General features: G+C 39.7%; 1 protein-coding gene across 1 annotated transcript; it reads left to right on the forward strand.

The window, feature by feature from the left end:
- The first annotated feature begins 12,967 nt into the window (after positions 1-12,967).
- On the forward strand, positions 12,968-18,019 carry SOX9 (SRY-box transcription factor 9). Its single transcript, XM_088474524.1, has 3 exons — positions 12,968-13,576; positions 14,646-14,899; positions 15,748-18,019. The coding sequence occupies exons 1-3, from the start codon at positions 13,146-13,148 to the stop codon at positions 16,509-16,511; spliced, it is 1,449 nt and encodes a 482-aa protein (XP_088330650.1). The 5' UTR covers positions 12,968-13,145; the 3' UTR covers positions 16,512-18,019.
- Positions 18,020-19,427: the final 1,408 nt, after the last annotated feature.

Genomic DNA, 19,427 nt, shown 5'->3' on the forward strand with positions numbered 1-19,427 from the left:
AACAAATGACGCCGTTCGGAGGCACGATTCATCGCATGGTGAATAAACACGGCACAATCAGCATACAAAAACGGCGGATCATATGGGCTGCACATCTGATCATACGATATGTTTTAGGAGCTGCGGGAGCACATGATTTATCATACGACGTGTCAAAAATTGGACTATCGGCCTGAAATCGTGCAGGTGCATGGCCAGCATCAGTCTCTGCTGACCCTAGGCACAAGCCTTTTGTGCTTTTTGTAAAAACCATCTACACACTTCAGGGGACCAAAGTAAAACTCTAGCCTTAAACTATTTTATATCTTACCTCTTTCACAGTTTATCAACATGGTTATCAGTCATAATTGTTACCTTTATTTGGAAGTAAATACTAATGTTTCTAAGTTATTTACTCATCATATAATAAAATATGTATCGTTCATGTATAATATACCAGTTTATTGGACCTGGCCCATCCCGTCCCTCACTCTCTCTGGCCCCGCCACCTCTGTGCCATTCTGATTGGCACCCCACTCGGGCACACACTAGGGCACATTGTAAGTGCAAATTGTGAAAACTAGTACTGTAAATGGAGAAGGTTTATAAATTTATAAGATAAAGATTTATGCTTAGAATTATTTAGTAACATTGTCACAATTCTGTTATAACATTGCATACACACAACTTCTATTATCTATAGGTTCTGGACATGAGAAAGTAAAGGTGTCCACAGACATAGCGATGTGTAGATGATCAGCCGATGTGTACGATTTCCCTTGAAACTCTCCCCGGCAGCTCTGCACACGATCTGCTCACAATTTGGTGTCCAATCTACATAAGATCTCTCCTGCATCCAGATTTTTTACAGTGAATCGCGTCCTAGATTGTCAGATCTGCCCTACTGCACAGCAGATCTGACGATGCGATGTGCGACCAGCGGGGACGCGCATCGCATCGTGATCGTGAGTGGGGACTCACGATTTGGCCATATTTTACACGATCTGTCGTTCCAATGTGTCGGAATCGGCCAGATCGGGTAAAATATCGCTATGTGTGTGGGCAGCTTAAGTTACATACTTACAATATATACAGTCAGGTGCATAAATATTGGGACATTGACAGAATTTTCATATTTTGGCCTCTATTCACAACCACAATGGCTTTGAAATGAAACAAACAAGATGCGCTTTAACTGCAGACTTTCAGATTTAATTTGAGGGTAACTACATCCAAATCAGGTGAACAGTGTAGGAATTACAACGGTTTCTATATGTGCCTCTCACTTTTTAAGGGGCCAAAAGTAATGGGACAAACTAAACAATCCTAAATCTACCTTTCACTTTTTAATACTTTGTTGCAAATCCTTTGCAGGCAATTACAGCCTGAAGTCTGGAACGCAGAGACATCACCAGACACTGGGTTTCATCCCTGGTGATGCTCTGCCAGGCCTCTACTGCAAATGTCTTCACTTCCTGCTTGTTCTTGGGGCATTTTCCTTTCAGTTTTTTCTTCATCAAGTGAAATGCATGCTCAATCAGATTCAGGTCAGGGGATTGACTTGGCCATTGCATAACATTCCACTTTTTAGCCTTAAAAAACTCTTTGGTTGCTTTTGCAGTATGCTTTGGGTCATTGTCCATCTGCACTGTGAAGCGCCATCCAATGAGTTCTGAAGCATTTGACTGAATATGAGCATATAATATTGCCCAAAACACTTCAGAATTCATTCTGCTGCTTTTGTCAGCAGTCACATCATCAATAAATACAAGGGAACCAGTTCCATTGGCAGCCATACATGCCCACGCCATGACACTACCACCAACATGCTTCACTGATGAGGTGGTATGTTTTGGATCATGAGCAGTTCCTTTCCTTCTCCATACTCTTCTCTTCCCATCACTCTGGTACAAGTTAATCTTTGTATCATCTGTCCATAGGATGTTGTTCCAGAACTGTAATGGCTTTTTTAGATGTTGTTTGGCAAACTCTAATCTGGTCTTCCTGTTTTTGTGGCTCACCAATGGTTTACATCTTGTGGTGAACCCTCTATATTCACTCTTGTGAAGTCTTCTCTTGATTGTTGACTTTGACACATATACATCTACCTCCTGGAGAGTGTTCTTGATTTGGCCAACTGTTGTGAAGGGGTTTTTCTTCACCAGGGAAATAATTATTTTGTCATCCACCACAGCTGTTTTCCTTGGTCTTCCGGGTCTTTTGGTGTTGCTGAGCTCTCCGGTGCATTCTTTCTTTTTAAGAATGTTCCAAACAGTTGATTTGGCCACACCTAATGTTTTTACTATCTCTCTGATGGGTTTGTTTTGATTTTTCAGCCTAATGATGGCTTGCTTCACTGATAGTGACAGCTCTTTGGATCTCATATTGAGAGTCGACAGCAACTGATTCCAAATGCAAATGTCACACCTAGAATCAACTCCAGACCTTTTACCTGCTTAATTAATAATGAAATAACAAGGGAATAGCCCACACCTGTCCATGAATTAGCTTTTGCGTTAATAGTCCCATTACTTTTGGCCCCTTAAAAAGTTCGAGGCACATATAGAAACCGTTGTAATTCCTACGCCGTTCATCTGATTTGGATGTAATTACCCTCAAATTAAATCTGAAAGTCTGCAGTTAAAGCACATCTTGTTTGTTTCATTTCAAAGCCATTGTGGTGGTGAATAGAGGCCAAAATATGAAAATTCTGTCAATGTCCCAATATTTATGCACCTGACTGTACCTTTTTCTTGTACATTGGAAGCTCCCACAAATCACTTTATCTCTTTTTTAGATTTGAATGTTGAGTATCATTTATTTAATTATATTTCAGTGCTGCATAATAACATGTCAGTGCTTTATTGATAATTGTAGCATATTGGTCACATAGGAGAAAACACAGGCGCTACATGAGTAATAGTATTAATATTATACATGAAAACCGCATGTTTCTGAAATATTTCTGGCTGCTGAAATAAACATGCTAACATGATAAATATTTGTTTTTGAATCCTGTTCATTATTATACCTCAATACATGTTATCAGTACTCTGTCTGCTTGAGCAAACATCATTACATTGGATGCTTAGTAAGCATACAAGGACTGGAAGGTACCTAAGGAAATAAAGTTTGATGTTATCCTGAAATCATGGTTTAATCTGCACTACTACATTGCAATCTTGTGACCCTCTCTCTGTAGTTAGTTTCCAATAAACAAAACTGGATGAAATCACAAGTGGCAAATAATGATCATTGATTCCTATGGTAATTGGAGATATTATTCACACTATACACCTACTAAAAGCTAATGTATGTGGCTATAATGTTCAATTTCACATATTCACATGTAAGCACATGTCTCTAATTAGGGAGAAATATTTGCTGAGGAGTTAAAGAGCAACAACTCTATAACAATAACATTGTTGTTGGCTGTCTTTAAAAAAAGTACAAATGTACAATAGCATATAGTAAATATTTGATTTTATTGTGTAATTTGCACTATATTAATCAGACCTGCTTGCTTGCTATGACTTACATATGTGCACATTGTTGTATACCTGTAGTTCAGGCAAGAAAACAAAAATGACAAGCTTGATGGTAACATGTGCCTGAAAATTACATGTATAGTCCTATACAAAACCCTATGAGCCTAGAAGAGTGGAGTTCATAGAGGCATGTTACAATATGCAAAGAGACAATATATATAAGCCTGGTATGCATTTAATTATTAACATATTGGGGTAGATTTACTAAAGCATCTAAAAATGAAAAGTGGAGCTGTTGTCCCTAGCAACCAATAGCATGCTAGAAAATTATAGATAAAATCTGATTGGTTGATATGGGCAACATCTCCATTTGTTTGTTTTAGAAGCTTTAGTAATACCCCTTTTATACCAAAGTCCCGGGTCTGACCCGCCATTTAGAACACGTTTCCAACCCGGGACCCCTTTTACCCTGCGGTACCGACCTGGGTCGGCACTGTTCACACTGGACCTGGGTCTGCAGTGACCCAGCCCTTCCAGGGTTGCAGCAGACGCTTGGAGATGATGTCATCTCCAAGTGCTACTGGCGCCGGCCACACCGGTGCCAGGTATGTAGTGACCCGACTTTCCGGCATTGCACTGCAGTGGATGTTTGGAGAAGATGTAATCTCCAAGCGCCACTCAAGCCAGCCAATCGGGCTGCATGCAGCACAATCTGTGGCGTTATGCCGTTTACACTGCAGGGTGACACAGGAACGACACTGACAAAATCAACCCGGGATTTTCAGGCCGGTGTAAAAGGGGTACAAATCTACACTATTGTCCTATAATGGCTACTTTACTTGCCAAATGCTTCACAAGTCGGACAAAGAACAGTTTACAAATGTGCAAGTTCCTACAAAAGCTGATGTATATTTAGAAACTGATGTTATTCTTATTTTATGAATGTTAAGTATAGACAATAGATATAAATATGCCAGTCCCTATATATTTTAGAGAGAGATGTTCTATCCTAAGCAGAGGACCTTATTCTTTCATTAATTCATTATTTATGACTGCAAGTTGCCATATTTCTTTGCATAGCACATTGTGTACATATGAATAGAATAACGCCACCCAGTGGTCACAAAACCATGAAACATTTTAGAACAATTGCTTGTCATCAGCCAGCAATAATTAGTACATAGAATCTATCCAACAGAAAAACTTGATTTTGAAGTTAATATGAAGAGATTTAAATATCATAATGAGGCCACAAAAAATGTAACCAGTTACAAAGTGAATAGTCTGCCCATTTTCATGATATCATTACAGTATATTGCTAAAGAGCAGAATGCTGTTATGTAACATCCATGTAAAAGAAAAAGACTATGTTTATAACGGAATCGGTATGTATGACCGCCGAACGTTGGGCCGGCGGTTGAAATCCCAAAGCCGGCAGCCCAATGGGTGAAGATCCCAACAGCGGAGGTAAGTAGGCTATCCCTACCCCTTTTTTCCCCCCTAACCCTAACCCTCCCTTAGGGGTGCCTAACCCTAACCTCCCCCTTAGTGCCTAACCCTAACCTTCCTTCAGGGGTGCCTAAACCTAGCCCCCCTCCCCGCAACCTAAACCTAATCCTCCCGTGGGGGTGTCTGACCCTAGCCCCCCTTCCCCTAGCCTAAACCTAACACTCCCAGGGGGGGTGCCTAACCCTAAGTCCCCCTGGAAGTCTCTAAACCTAACCCCCCCCTACTGCGGCTAAGAGGTCCCGACGCCCGGCTTACCTTTGTTCGGTATGCCGGGCGGCGGGATTTCGGCGGATGGATAATGATGGGTGGTGGGGTTTCGACGCCTATCATTAGTCCCATGCTGGGATTTGACAGTCGGGAAGCCGGCGTTCGGCATTTCGACCACAGGCTTCCTGACAACATACCATTTATAACGTTGTGCTTTATAATCATAGACTTTTCTCAAACACACTTACATACATGTGTGTGTAATATATGACACATGGACGGATGACTGTCACAAACTTCACTACTAATTTTGTGAACTGAGGCACCAGCTCTGCAAATGAACATGGTAATAAATCATTTAGCATTGAATAAGTTGCCTACAGAAAAGTTAATATGTTAATAGGTGAAGGTAAGATATGTTACTTTGTCCACACACAGATATGGACTGTTTGCAAGGACAAAAGAGGAATGTGCTGTAAATAATTCTGTGCCTAGAACACTTACATTATGAAATTCCAAGCTATTACTTTATCAGTGGCATGGTACAACATTTATCTGCTTTCCAATGCTACATTTCAGTTATAGCAATAGTGTATTAATCTTCTTGAGACTGAGAAAGAACAACAGTTATCACAGTTGCCAATTATTGAGACACAGCTACATATGTAAAGCAGAAAATGTTATGGACTGGATGGACGGATGGCAGACGGACAGATGAAAAGACACTGTAGAAAGATAGATCTTGTTATGGCCTTCTGCTTCTCTGTAAACCTCTTGAAACTCAGTGGAATAGTTTAATGGTAACTGGCTTGCAAACATGAACTTAAAACATATTAGGTTGAATTCAATTGTTTTATCGCAGCCGCAGCTCCCTTCTAAAGTGATGGAAGCTATTCTGTTGTTTTTACTTATTGCGGATTTCAGAAATTGCGATAAGTATGGCTTTTGGGCACCTTAACTGCAGCGTGTCCAGCTTTTGGGCACTTTGATTGTCAATTTAGTCAGGAGAAGCTGCTTTATGTAGCTAATACTTGGCATTTTGGGCTCGACAACCTCGATAAGTGATGGGTGCTCAAAAACAATTGAATAGCTCCTATTACAACTGAATTTCCCCAATAAACTGCTCCATCATGAAATATCGTAGACAACACTGAACTAAGGCATTATATATATGCATAACAGGATTTCAACATTTTTATAATTGTATAATCCATTGTTTGTAAAAATTTACCAAGTGTCCTTAGACTTTGTACACATGGATGTTATTTAAGAGTGCTCAAATCAGCTTCTCACAGCTCATTATATATGATTTGACACTGTGCAAAGTAATGTAAACAAATGACCTGTACACACATACGCTTTATGACAAGCATTTACTTTACTTTCTGTGCTTCTTCCAATCAGTTTCATGCTATGTAAAATACCTTTGAATTCTATGAGAAGACATATTTCAGTACATAGTACATTATGCTACAGGAAAGCTTGGAAATGTGTTAATGAGGATGCTTATGATGCTTTACTAAGTTGAGGGCAAACACAAGCTTTAACCTACCAAGGGGCACATTCATCATTGTATATTTAAGGTTTAATCTCCGAAAACACCCATTTGGGGGGGTTAACCACAAATATAACATTTCCCCCGGATGTATGAAGGAAGAACCGCAGCATATATCTCCAATACCTGCCGCTATCGCTAGCAGCCGCATCCCCCATAGGTTTCTATGGGGATACGATGCTGTCAACTTTATCAACATGTCCCCCACAACCAACGCCATCTAAAGATGGCATTAGTCACTGCAGCCTATGGGCTACACCGTGCATAAGTACCTTGTGGAACCCTCCCCGGCAATGGCGGCCATGCATGTGCAGCAGCCCCGGCAGCTCTCCGGGCACATTGCAGGGATGGGTTCCTTTTGCAGCCCCTGTCCCTGCATGTGCCGGATTAGACATCCAGGTGCTGTGATCGCATATTACAAAACGATCATAGGCGGTAATGTCATGCCCAGATTGCATTGCAATTGTGATCATTAATAAATGGGGGCCCAAATGTACTAGCCCTTAATGTGTGTTTTTGATGCATGTATTATTTATTAACACTTACTTATATAGTGAGCATATATTACAGAGTGCTTTTCAAGGACTATTTCATTATTTCCCATCAGTTCATGCCCCTGTGGAGCTATTTATAAAGTCTATGTACTATGCATTGGAGAGAGATAAAGTGGATGGAGATAAAGTTCCAACCAATCAGCTCCTAACTGTCACTTTGCAGGTTGTGTTTGAAAAATGAAAGGAGCTGATTGGTTGGTACTTTATCTCCGTCCACTTTATCTCTCTCCAAGGCTTAGTACATAGACCCCTATATTTCCTAAACTCACACTAGTGTTTTGTTTTAGACAGTAACCAATGAACATACCAGTATGTTTTTTGGCGTGTGGGAGTAAACCATAGCACAAAAAGGAAATCAATGCAAACATTAGGAGAACATACAAACTCCACACAGTTTGACTATAACTGTGAATTGAACTCATGACCTTGCTGTGAGTCAGTAATGCTGACCACTACGCCAATGTACTTTCCATTTTTTATTTTTTATTAATTCGGTTAACTGTAATTTACATTTAACAGGCTAATCATGTATGCAAATAATAAGTCTTAGGTATCCTTGGGAAACATATACAGTAAGTTCAGAAACCATTTATCAAACTTGTAGGTTAGTGATTTTAAACTAGTTCTGTTCCATTTTTACATGGGTGTGACACATGATTTTAGTAAGTTTTGACCATAGGAGATGACGTTACTAGTAAAGCAAGGGACACAAATCCTTAATATATTTGGCTCATGGTCCAACAGTTGGGAAACACAACTTTAGATAAGAAAATGAGCAAAAAAGATGTGACACTGTGTCATTAACCACTACTAAATTATCAATTTTAGTAAGTTTTGACCATAGGAGATGACGTTACTAGTAAAGCAAGGGACACAAATCCTTAATATATTTGGCTCATGGTCCAACAGTTGGGAAACACAACTTTAGATAAGAAAATGAGCAAAAAAGATGTGACACTGTGTCATTAACCACTACTAAATTATCAAATACAAAAAAGCATCTAGTGCTAAAGTGCCTCTCATGTAATAGCAGCCTGCACCATTTGTTCAGCATAGCTGTTTTACCTGTAACTAAATTACATATATGGAATGATGCTCAATCATTTAGTTAATTTAAAAATATATGTCTATTACATTTGCTATAATTGATTTATATAACAACTAATATTTACCATAAAACTAGGCAAATATGTTATACACTGTTCTAGTCCAGAAGGACACGACCCAAGTGCAATAAATGTACTACTGTGTGACTGACAGAATCAACAACCAATCTATTGGGTTGGTATAATACAAAAAAGCCAGGCTACAGGAGTCTCCAGGGCACATATACTTAATTATAACTGGCTATAATTTGAAAATAAATAATATCATATTAAGAGAGTTTATAAACAAGCCTGTAAGTCAGATACAAAGCTGATCTTATGTGATAGGGCAGGCTGTGTATTTATCATTGGACTAGGTATAGGTCACAGGTTAGTATTTACAAAACAAGCTTGATAGGAAAACAGCCAGAGAGCAACTTGTCCATGGCAAGGAAATCCTTCATTCAAAGGCAAATAGATCCATTTTAAACCTTTCATGCATCCTTGATCCTCTGTGTATCTTTTTTGCTAAAGCCTCTTCTGAGAAGCCTTATTAATCTCCCTTGTGACACAAACACACACACTTGACTGTCGCTAGAAGTCTGGCGTCTTTGCGCATTGGTTTGGAGAGCCCTACAGGGCGCATATGTTGTCAGTGTAAATACTTGCATCAAACCTGAGGTCCAGGGGACGTTCCTCTGACAGCCAAAGCCTCCTTGTATACTGCAGTTTGCAGCCCTGACTGGCTTTTTGTTCTCTGTGTTTTGGAAGCAAAGAGATACTCTCCCAATCCTTGCTATTGCATCTATTGGGAATATTGCGCTGAAATAATATTTACTCCAACGACATACACAGAACACACAAAATACACCAAACACACGCTTCTTCCTGATGATTGACAGGCAGCCGGGGCACCGCTACAGCAACCTCTGGCTCTAAAGATTATTTCTGAATCTATAACTCTTATATTACAGCTTTACATTGTAGTACATAGCAAATATTTGCCAGGTGATGAGAAATGGAAAAATCGGTGCCCCGGGAAAGTTTTCCTCTCACTCTCAGCGAGAACCTTTGCTCACTAATCTTTCCCATAAGAACATCTACTACCCATTTTACTTTTACCCTCACTCACTTAACTATTTCATTTCCACTGATAACCCCTATTCACTAAACCTTCACCTTTCCACAGATAACGCCTGCAAAAACTCTTACCTTTCTCCTGAGAACCCCTGCTCACTAAAATATTACATAGCCACAGAGAACCCCTGCCTTGCTCACTAATATATTACATAGCCACAGAAAACCACTGCCCTGCTCACTAATATATTACAGAGCCACAGAGAACCACTGCTCACTGTTATTTTACCTATCCACAGAGAGCTCCTACTTACTAATATTGTACCTATCCACAGAGAATATCTACTCACTAATATTTACCTATCCACACAGAACCCCTGCTCACTAATAGTTTACCTATCCACACAGAACCCATACTCACTAATATTTTATCTATCCACAGATAACCCTTGCTCATTATAATTTTACCTATCCACAGAGAACCCCTACTCACTAATATTGTACCTATCCACAGAGAACCCCTACTTACTAATATTTTACCTATCCACACAGAACCCCTAATCACTAATAGTTTACCTATCCACACAGAACCCCTACTCACTAATAGTTTACCTATCCACACAGAACTAATATTTTACCTATCCAAACAGAAACCCTACTCACTAATATTTTTCCTATCCACAGAGAACCCCTACTCATTAATCTTACACCTTTTCACAGAGAGCTCCTACTCACTAAACTTGCCATTGGGAGCTCCTGCTCAGTAAAGTTTCCTTTTACTAACCGAATTTTATCTTTAGGTTATCAAACATATAACAAACAAACAACAATATAAAAAATAGGTAATTTAATCAACTGACAAACATTACAAAAGATATAGCTATACTCTGGAAAAAATAACAAGCATTCATTATGGAAATAAATAGTAACAAACGTAATGTTATAGTAACAAACAAATCTCAGGTAATGATTTTTAAGTATTGTTTTATAATGTTAAAAAATATATATTTTCCTGCTGAAATAATGTAAACATTTTGACAAAAAATAGCATCACATAGAATAATAACTTAAATGATAATTACGTGTAGACAGAGTGTATATTTTGTGTACATTGTGTCTACAGTGTATAGCACGTATTTTATTTTATGTTGTTGAGTTCTACAGCATTTCTGATTAGTAGCACTTTACAGTCGTTTGTGCTGCTCTCAGTAAGGAATTCTGAAGTTTTTTATTTTTTTTTAATCTAAGCTCTGGGAGATCTTGTTAATTATTACGAATTATTACACAATTATGTGTGATATCAATACGTAAAAATAAATAAATAGAGAGGTTGAAATAGTGGGGCAGTTATATGCGCGTGTAGCTAAATCACTGATCATTGCTCTCTTCCATCTAACTTTTAAATTCTTGTCATTTGCAATTTTCTAAGCATCATAAAAATATTGATTTGGGTGCCCTGATAAGCCTGTGACATTGTTAGATAAATAACAGGCTTATGTAACATTACATATGTGCTTTATTATTTTCTCAGTGTTAAATTAATTTACGTTCCAATTACTTCTTAAGAAATGTACTTTAAACTTTGAAATAATATAGGTATTAAGAGATTTTATCGGAATTTTTTTTTTTCTTAAAAAGTTTATTGCGTTGATCCTGAGAATTTTATAACATTATTGTTACAATTACGGTGTTGAGATAAAGCTACTTTTTATGTTCGTTTCAGTGCAGTCGTTTAACATGTAAATTTGTAGCAACAATATAATTATTAATGCGGACGACCAGGAAAATATTGTCTCGTTCGTTAGTGCACGATAGAAACAAGCGACCTGGATGCGGCCAGCGCTCTGTGCTCTGACCACTTACTGCCTGGCATTCCCACACGTCTCTGCTAACACGGGGGGAAATATGACAATTCAGGACTGGCACTATAATGCTGTTCTGTATTTGAATACCATATATATGTTATGCTAAACGCCATTATAAAATAATGTTACTGCAAACTTTTATTGCATTATACAGATATATATTTGTTAGATTTTTTTTATTACTAACTACTGATATTGATTAAATATCTCACTTAAAAAATGGTTGTAACGCAATAGAAGTAATGTAGGGGTGAAGATGCATTGATTAGAAATTGCATTTAAAGTTCATAGTCCCATGATTTTTTTTTTTTTTCATTAACTCCTGTAGGACCGAGCGGTGTAAATAAACACACAGGATTGTAGATAAGGAATCCCCGTCCTCTGATAAGGAATACTTGCATTAGAAAGGTAGCTCAGCAGAGGTGGCCTCGTTATTTGCCGAAGATAGGTGTAATTAGCAGCAATCAGTGGTCAAACATTGCTACCTATTCTCTGCAGGGTTACTATGCAAAGCTTATTAATGCTGCTCAATGTGGCTGGAAAAACAGCCCCCCCCTCCTCCCCTACACCTCACATTTTTTATTTTTTTTAAGAAACCTGAAAACTCTAAAGACCCCAGAGAGAGAAAGATGTGTTTGGGGTTTCTGATGCTTTGGTGCCCCCTCTGGGTACAGTATAGTATTACATCCCTCAGATAAACGTGCAAATGTGTTTCTTGAGTGTTACAGTTTCACTCATAAAATATACGAATTGCACTGTAAGTGATTTGTTATCATTTATACACTCACTGGCTATCATTCATTGCACAAAAGCATTTACAGCACCAAAGTGTGTGGGATCTAGTATCTCACTCTCATCCTTCTTGTAGGCTCAGCAGCACAAACATATGTGTAAATTTAGTTAGCTACTGCTATGTATTTATAACATACGAGTGCCTTTTTATCTGTACTGTTGGTCTAACCAGCTATAGGCGTTTCTTGTATAAAGCACACGTTTCCAAGGAAGGGAGATATCTGAGGGACACAGCAGGGGGTCATTAATGTACATGCCTTTTATACCTTATCAGGGCAGTCATGCAACAACCAATAGCAGGGATTTATTGCACTATATATTAGTATCACTGCGGAGTTCAGACACATTTTGGTCCTAGGCAATTGCAAAGTTCTGCACAGTGTGTATATATATAATGTGTGTGACTGCTGCTCTTTGCACTAATAGCTGCGTCCATGCCTATAGTAATTAGTAAAGAGATGACTGGGCAGTGACGGGCAGACAACATATAGCTGTAGTGTCTAACCAACACAGGCAGCAGAACGTTCTGCTGCTACAGATAACACTGGCAGCGCTGCAAGCTGCATATAACACTGGCAGACAACACTGACTGCGCTGCTGCAGATCATGATGACCGCGCTGCTGCAGATCACGCTGACTGCGCCACTGCTACAGATAATAACACTGTAACTGCGCTGCATCTTCTCACTCTCACTCTCTGCGCTTCTTCTTTCTTCTGTTCTAGAACAGGACAAGACTCCGCCCCTGAGTGCTGCGACCAATCAGCTCCGAGCTGCCCGTTGGGGATTGGCTGAGATGAGTCGAAGCGCTGCTATTTATTCAGTCTTATACAGCGGAGCGGGGAGAGTTTAGCGGCGGGTGTCTGGGCTGCAGGCAGCTGTGAGCGGGGAGCTACGTGTACGGAGCCTGGGAGACGCTGCCATATGCTGCATACTGCACCGGGCACAGGAGACTGGTAGCTGTGCCACCCCCTATATATCACACACCCATATACATTCAGAGATTCTACTTGCTGTCCCCTGCCCAGTCCGCGCATGAATCTCCTGGACCCCTTCATGAAGATGACAGAAGAGCAAGAGAAGTGCCTGTCCGGGGCCCCCAGCCCCTCCATGTCCGAGGACTCTGCGGGCTCCCCCTGCCCGTCCGGCTCGGGCTCGGACACGGAGAACACCAGACCACTGGAGAACACCTTCCCCAAGGGGGACCCTGACATGAAGAAGGAGACGGAGGACGAGAAGTTCCCCGTGTGCATCAGAGAGGCGGTCAGCCAGGTGCTGAAGGGATATGACTGGACGCTGGTGCCCATGCCCGTCCGGGTGAACGGATCCAGCAAGAGCAAGCCGCACGTCAAGCGGCCGATGAACGCGTTCATGGTGTGGGCGCAGGCGGCGCGGAGGAAGCTGGCGGACCAGTACCCGCACCTGCACAACGCCGAGCTCAGCAAGACCCTGGGCAAGCTCTGGAGGTAAGTGCCGTGCGCCGCTCATCCTCATAATGGGGCTTCTGCCACTAGTGCTCCGGCAGGCAAAATACCGCCTCCCACTGCGCTGCTGCTGCTATTATTATTATTATTCTATTACTGTATGTGCTGATATTATTGTGCGGTTTGTGTGGAGCGGTCTCTTGTCTGTAGGGTCAGGGTATGCACAGTATAGTGCCAATATCAATGAGTTGTGCTTTAGGTGCCAGCACCAGGTACACTGGCACCAGGTAATACTAACTGTGGATGTCTATGGCTCTTTGCAGCCGGCTGTTGTAAATGTAGATATTCTAAACGCGCATTATTATTAGGACATATCATACAGTGTACCTCAGTGGTTCTTTGTTTTTTTACTCAACTTTTGCTGAGTTTGCAGAAAAATTTGGGCATAACTAATGTTGGGTACATCTATAGCTGCAGCCCTTAAGTGACACATCTAGGCACTTGGTTTAATATGACATTATAAAGTAGAGTGTAATTACTTTAGGTGTGAATGGTTATTTCCAACGCGTGAGTTGTCATGTTGCAGGGTGATGTGTAATCCGTGGTGGGCAGCTTGCTGGGTCTTTGGCTGCAGGGGGTCTCAGGTGGAGGCATTGTATAGCCTGAGGTCTCTCCTCCTGCCCCACTTCAAATGGCTTCTATCATTATCTGAACGATGAAAAGGGTAAATGTCCTGTATATTAGACCCATGCCCCGATTATTCTGCCCATGTAGCATATAGGCAAAAGATCTGGTAAAGGCTAGCAAGACTTGCCCGGACCTTTGTATTAACCCCTTTAGTGACAATTCATGCTCATCAATATAGAAGGAGGCGATTATTTAACTATTCTGAAGCTTCTGGGTGTATGTAAAGTTTCATTGAATTCACTTGTAGTTTACATAGACCTGAATTATAAGTATTTGTACATGGTGCTGTATGTGTAAATTTGTTACGTATGTGTGTAGAGCAGCATGTGCAATTATAGAGATGAGCAGCACTGTTTATACTATTTTAGTATTTCTCTTTCACATACACTGTACACAAGACTGACTTTTCTTTTGCATTTTTTAGGCTTCTGAATGAGAGTGAAAAGCGCCCTTTTGTGGAGGAAGCTGAGAGACTGAGAATTCAGCACAAGAAAGATCACCCAGATTATAAGTACCAGCCACGCCGGAGAAAGTCAGTCAAAAACGGCCAGTCTGAGCAGGAGGATGGCTCTGAGCAGACCCACATCTCACCAAATGCGATCTTCAAAGCTCTGCAGGCTGACTCTCCGCACTCTGCCTCAAGTATGAGTGAAGTCCACTCCCCAGGGGAACACTCAGGTACTGAGTCTTATCACTTTCTTGTATTATTGATCTGCAAAATCTAAAATGATACCAGTTTAATCTACTTCCAATCTTCTTCCCAACCACAGTAAAATGAGCAAAGTCAGTTTTATTTTATAACTGCCTGAAATACAATTGGCTCAATTTCTAAAAAGTCAAGTCTTCAGTATGAATTTTCTTTGTACAAATGGCAACTGTAAAGTGAATGAAAAAACTGTGATTGATGCTTTGACTGTCAACAAAGACGAATACTGGTATAGACATATCATGATTCTGTTGCCTATGCAGTATGAGGATGTGTGTGCTATATACATGACATACACCCTTCATAGTATATAGGATGGTTAGTTAATTATATAATAGTGCTCTCTCTGTAGTTTATATAATTATGGATCAATGAAAATGTCAGATGTTAATTACTAACATTGTTGGGTACATCAGTTTTATTTTAATCTGCCCTATTTTCAGTACATCTGTAAATTTATAGTCAAGAACACAGCTTCTGCCCAGCGCCTGCTACGATACCCTAACTGTACAAATATGGAGTTAATCATTCTGAGTCTTATCAATCTAGTTATATGGCACATGCTTATAAGACTCTTGTGGGCTTTGGGGAGCTGAGATATAAACTGTATAAAACACTATTAAAACATACTGGAATTTTCTTTAACCCTGTGGTCTCCATCGATTGGCTTATATAGTGAAAAAGTGTGATTAGTGTGATCCGCCCATAATATTGTAAATGTACCTAAACATAGTAAATATACTATGTGTTTTATGGTTTTTATGATTATATTAACATGAAGTAAGTTAAATAATAACATTTCTGTTCCCTTTTGCTTCAGGTCAGTCCCAGGGTCCACCAACTCCACCAACTACCCCTAAAACAGATGTGCAGCCTGGGAAGCCAGATCTGAAACGTGAAGGTCGCCCTCTGCAGGAGAGTGGCCGCCAACCCCCTCACATTGATTTCCGTGATGTGGATATTGGAGAGCTAAGCAGTGAGGTGATCTCCAACATTGAGACCTTTGATGTCAATGAGTTTGACCAATACCTGCCACCAAACGGCCATCCAGGAGTCGCCTCCACGCAGGTGACTTACACAGGCAGTTACGGCATCAGCAATACAAACAGCACCACCGCAGGGGCTGGACACACATGGATGTCTAAGCAACCACCTCAACAGCAGCCGCAACAACCCCAGCAACAGCACACATTGTCAACTCTTAACAGTGAGCAGAGCCAGTCCCAGCAGAGGACACATATCAAAACAGAGCAGCTTAGCCCAAGTCATTACAATGATCAGCAGCAGCAGCACTCTCCACAGCAGCTCAATTACAGCTCTTTCAACCTCCAACACTACAGCTCTTCATATCCTACCATTACACGTTCACAGTACGACTACACCGAGCACCAGGGCTCTAATTCCTATTACAGTCATGCTGCCGGCCAGAGCTCAAGCCTATACTCAACATTCAGCTACATGAACCCAAGCCAACGTCCCATGTACACTCCCATTGCAGACACGACGGGGGTCCCATCTATTCCCCAGACACACAGTCCACAACACTGGGAGCAACCTGTCTACACACAGCTGACCAGGCCATAGAAAATCAACTATAGGCTAATGACTTTCAAAAGACTGTTCATCCTCCACCACAAGTCAAGTAGTGCCCATGTCATATGTGAGACTGATCGCCCTCTGCTGGAAGCCAGCGAGAATGGGTACAATGCTTCTAAATAGTAAATTCTTGTCACCTGTATACACAGATGAAGCAAGAGAAGATACTTTAGAAAACCAGCATCTTGATTCTTGAAGAGACTTTGTAATTATACATCCTCTGTGAGGACTAGTCTCAATCTGATATATTTTAGTATGTACTGTGTATGTTCTATTGCCTTTATACATTTATATTTTAGAAAAAGATACATTGTAAGAAATTTTCCTACAACTGCTCAGCTAGTCTTACATTCATCTTTTCATGCAATTGAAAAAAATATTTTTCTAAAAAATAAAAAGTTTAGCCTTATACAATGTTTGTTTAAATACTGAGCAGTAATAGTTTTTGGCCATAAATCAGCTGGACAGTGGGTTACAATTGGATTTACTGTTGTGAGTTGCCTTGAAGTAGGAATTGTATTTTGACATTTATACCCAAGTGCCAATAACTAAAAATTATGGTTAAAGATAATTCACACGTTGCCTAATAAACAGTTTGTGCCAGCCTCGAAACAAGTGCCCTTTGTAACTTTTAATGATCACCAGCAACAGACTGGTTGGTTTGAAAACTTGCCTTTTGCAGATTTTACAACAGATGTCACATTCGTAAATTATTTATTTTATAATAAAATAATATTGAAAAAAAAATGCTACATAAAGACTCCCAAACTTTTAAAATGTCTTTTGTACAAAAAAGATATATATTAGCATGCTGCTGATTCCGTCTTTGGAAAATATGCTTTTTGTTAAATTATGGGTTTTTATTGTCGTCTTTCATATTTTCCAGCTTCTTTTGTGTTCTAAGTTCCTCCTTTTAGTCTAAACATATCAGATGCTCTAATCTGCATAAAACATAGCAAAGCATTTATTGAGTTACATTTCCCAATTGATACCCTGAGCATTTTTTTTCCAGTTTTGTTAAGGTTTTAAGATCTGTTGTAACGCTAAACATGTTTTGTAATTATTCAAACATGGAAACAGCCTTGTATTTTTAAACCCAATTTTTTCCATACTATCTAGAAAAATGATGCACAGAAAAATTAGTCTTGTGACAAAACAATAATAACTATTATGATATAAAATGCGGTTTGACTTTGGCAAATGCTTTTTTAACTTTTGCTAAAAAGAAGTAAATTTTGTTTTGCAAAATGTAGTTTTATTTGTAAATGCAATGTCATAGAGCACTCCACAAAGAATGTCTTCATTACAAAAAGCAGGCCTTAAAAAGTTCCTTTAAGTTAAATAAGAGTGTATACAAAGCTGACTTTGGAAGTCTGTGGATCAGTTTGTTCATTTTTTTTTGTGCAATTATGTTTTTCTATTTTCTGTCTTTTTGTGAAACTTATCCTTTTGTGTATTATTGTTTTGCAATAAATATAATACAATGTACTAAGTGACTTGGTGAATACTTGCTTTTGTAATTAAAAGAAAATGGCTTGGTGCTTGTGCAATACAGTGGAATAACCTGGATAGAGTGTACTGTATATGAGTAATTGTTGCCTACACACAATGAAGGCAGAAATTTTGTATATTGAACAATATTCATGAGCCAATGACATTACTGGTATACAAAGTCATGATCGCAACATCACATACACTTTATGCTTTGTCACTGGTTCATTGATAGGCTACTTTCACAAAATGTGTAACTATAAGTACAGTTTAAGTACAGTTTAGTTTGTGCTTGAGTACCTACAAGCTGCTAGGGCAGAAGTTTTGAAGCCTCTGTAGCCCCAACAAGTTGTGGAACACTCTACCATATGGATGCTGCAGCTGCATTTACAGAGAAAATTATTTTGTCTTTCATATTTTATGAGGGTTATGAATTTACAATAGACAGTGGCTCTTCAGGTTTCTTTAACTATAGATCTTAGAATACAATGTCCTCTTAAAAAGCAGATACTGAAACATGTAGTTCCATAAAAGCTGGAGAGTCACTGGTTGCTTATCAATTGATTAACATTCTTTAATTCGCTGCAATGTTTCTGAACTGTTTTGCAAGAACTTCCTAATCTTGGGTCTTTCCTTTCAAAAAAAAAAGGCAAAGGGGCCTATTTATCATTTAATATTTGCGGTATATTCCCCGAAAATACTTGTTTTCAGGGCATACCAGCAATTATTAAGTATCCCCCAGATGTATTATGGAGGGATCGCAGCAGATATTAGAGATATCTGCTGCTGTTCTTCGATTTCTACCAGCACCACAACCCCCATAGGTTTCTATGGGGATGCAATGCTGTGAGATTTACCTCTGAAAGGCGAAGCATTCTGGTCACTTGGACCTCACAGCTTGTGCCATCTGAAGATGGAGTAAGCCCCTGTAGCCTATGAGCTACATATCGTATAACTAGCCGGGAGAGGGTCCATAGAAACTGTCCCCCGGCAATGGCCACCTCGCATATGTGGTCTGTAGACCCACGTATGCGCAGGAGTGAAGAGACTTTTCTCCCAGTACATTTCAGGGATATCCCAGAGCTATGATCTCATCCTGCAATGCGATCATGGGCGCTGATATCACGCCCAGATCGCATGCAATATGTGAACATTAATAAATGGTGAATTTAGGATCCATGGGAAAATAATAATTTTATCAGGACCACTCTCACTGGTGTGAATTATCCTATTCCAATTTAATTTCAATATAATTTCAAAGGTCAAATATATCCAGTTAATATGCTGTTTTAATTTATAGGTTTTCTTAATAAATGTCTGGTTTTTCTGCACATAAAACCTTGTTTTTCTAGTATTTGCATTACAAATACAGTTAGGCTCTGACACATTGATGTCATAATATAGATTGACATA

This window comes from Taudactylus pleione, unplaced genomic scaffold, assembly GCF_031769625.1.
Source record: "Taudactylus pleione unplaced genomic scaffold, aTauple2 ptg000016l, whole genome shotgun sequence".
Classification (NCBI taxonomy): Eukaryota; Metazoa; Chordata; class Amphibia; order Anura; family Myobatrachidae; genus Taudactylus; species Taudactylus pleione.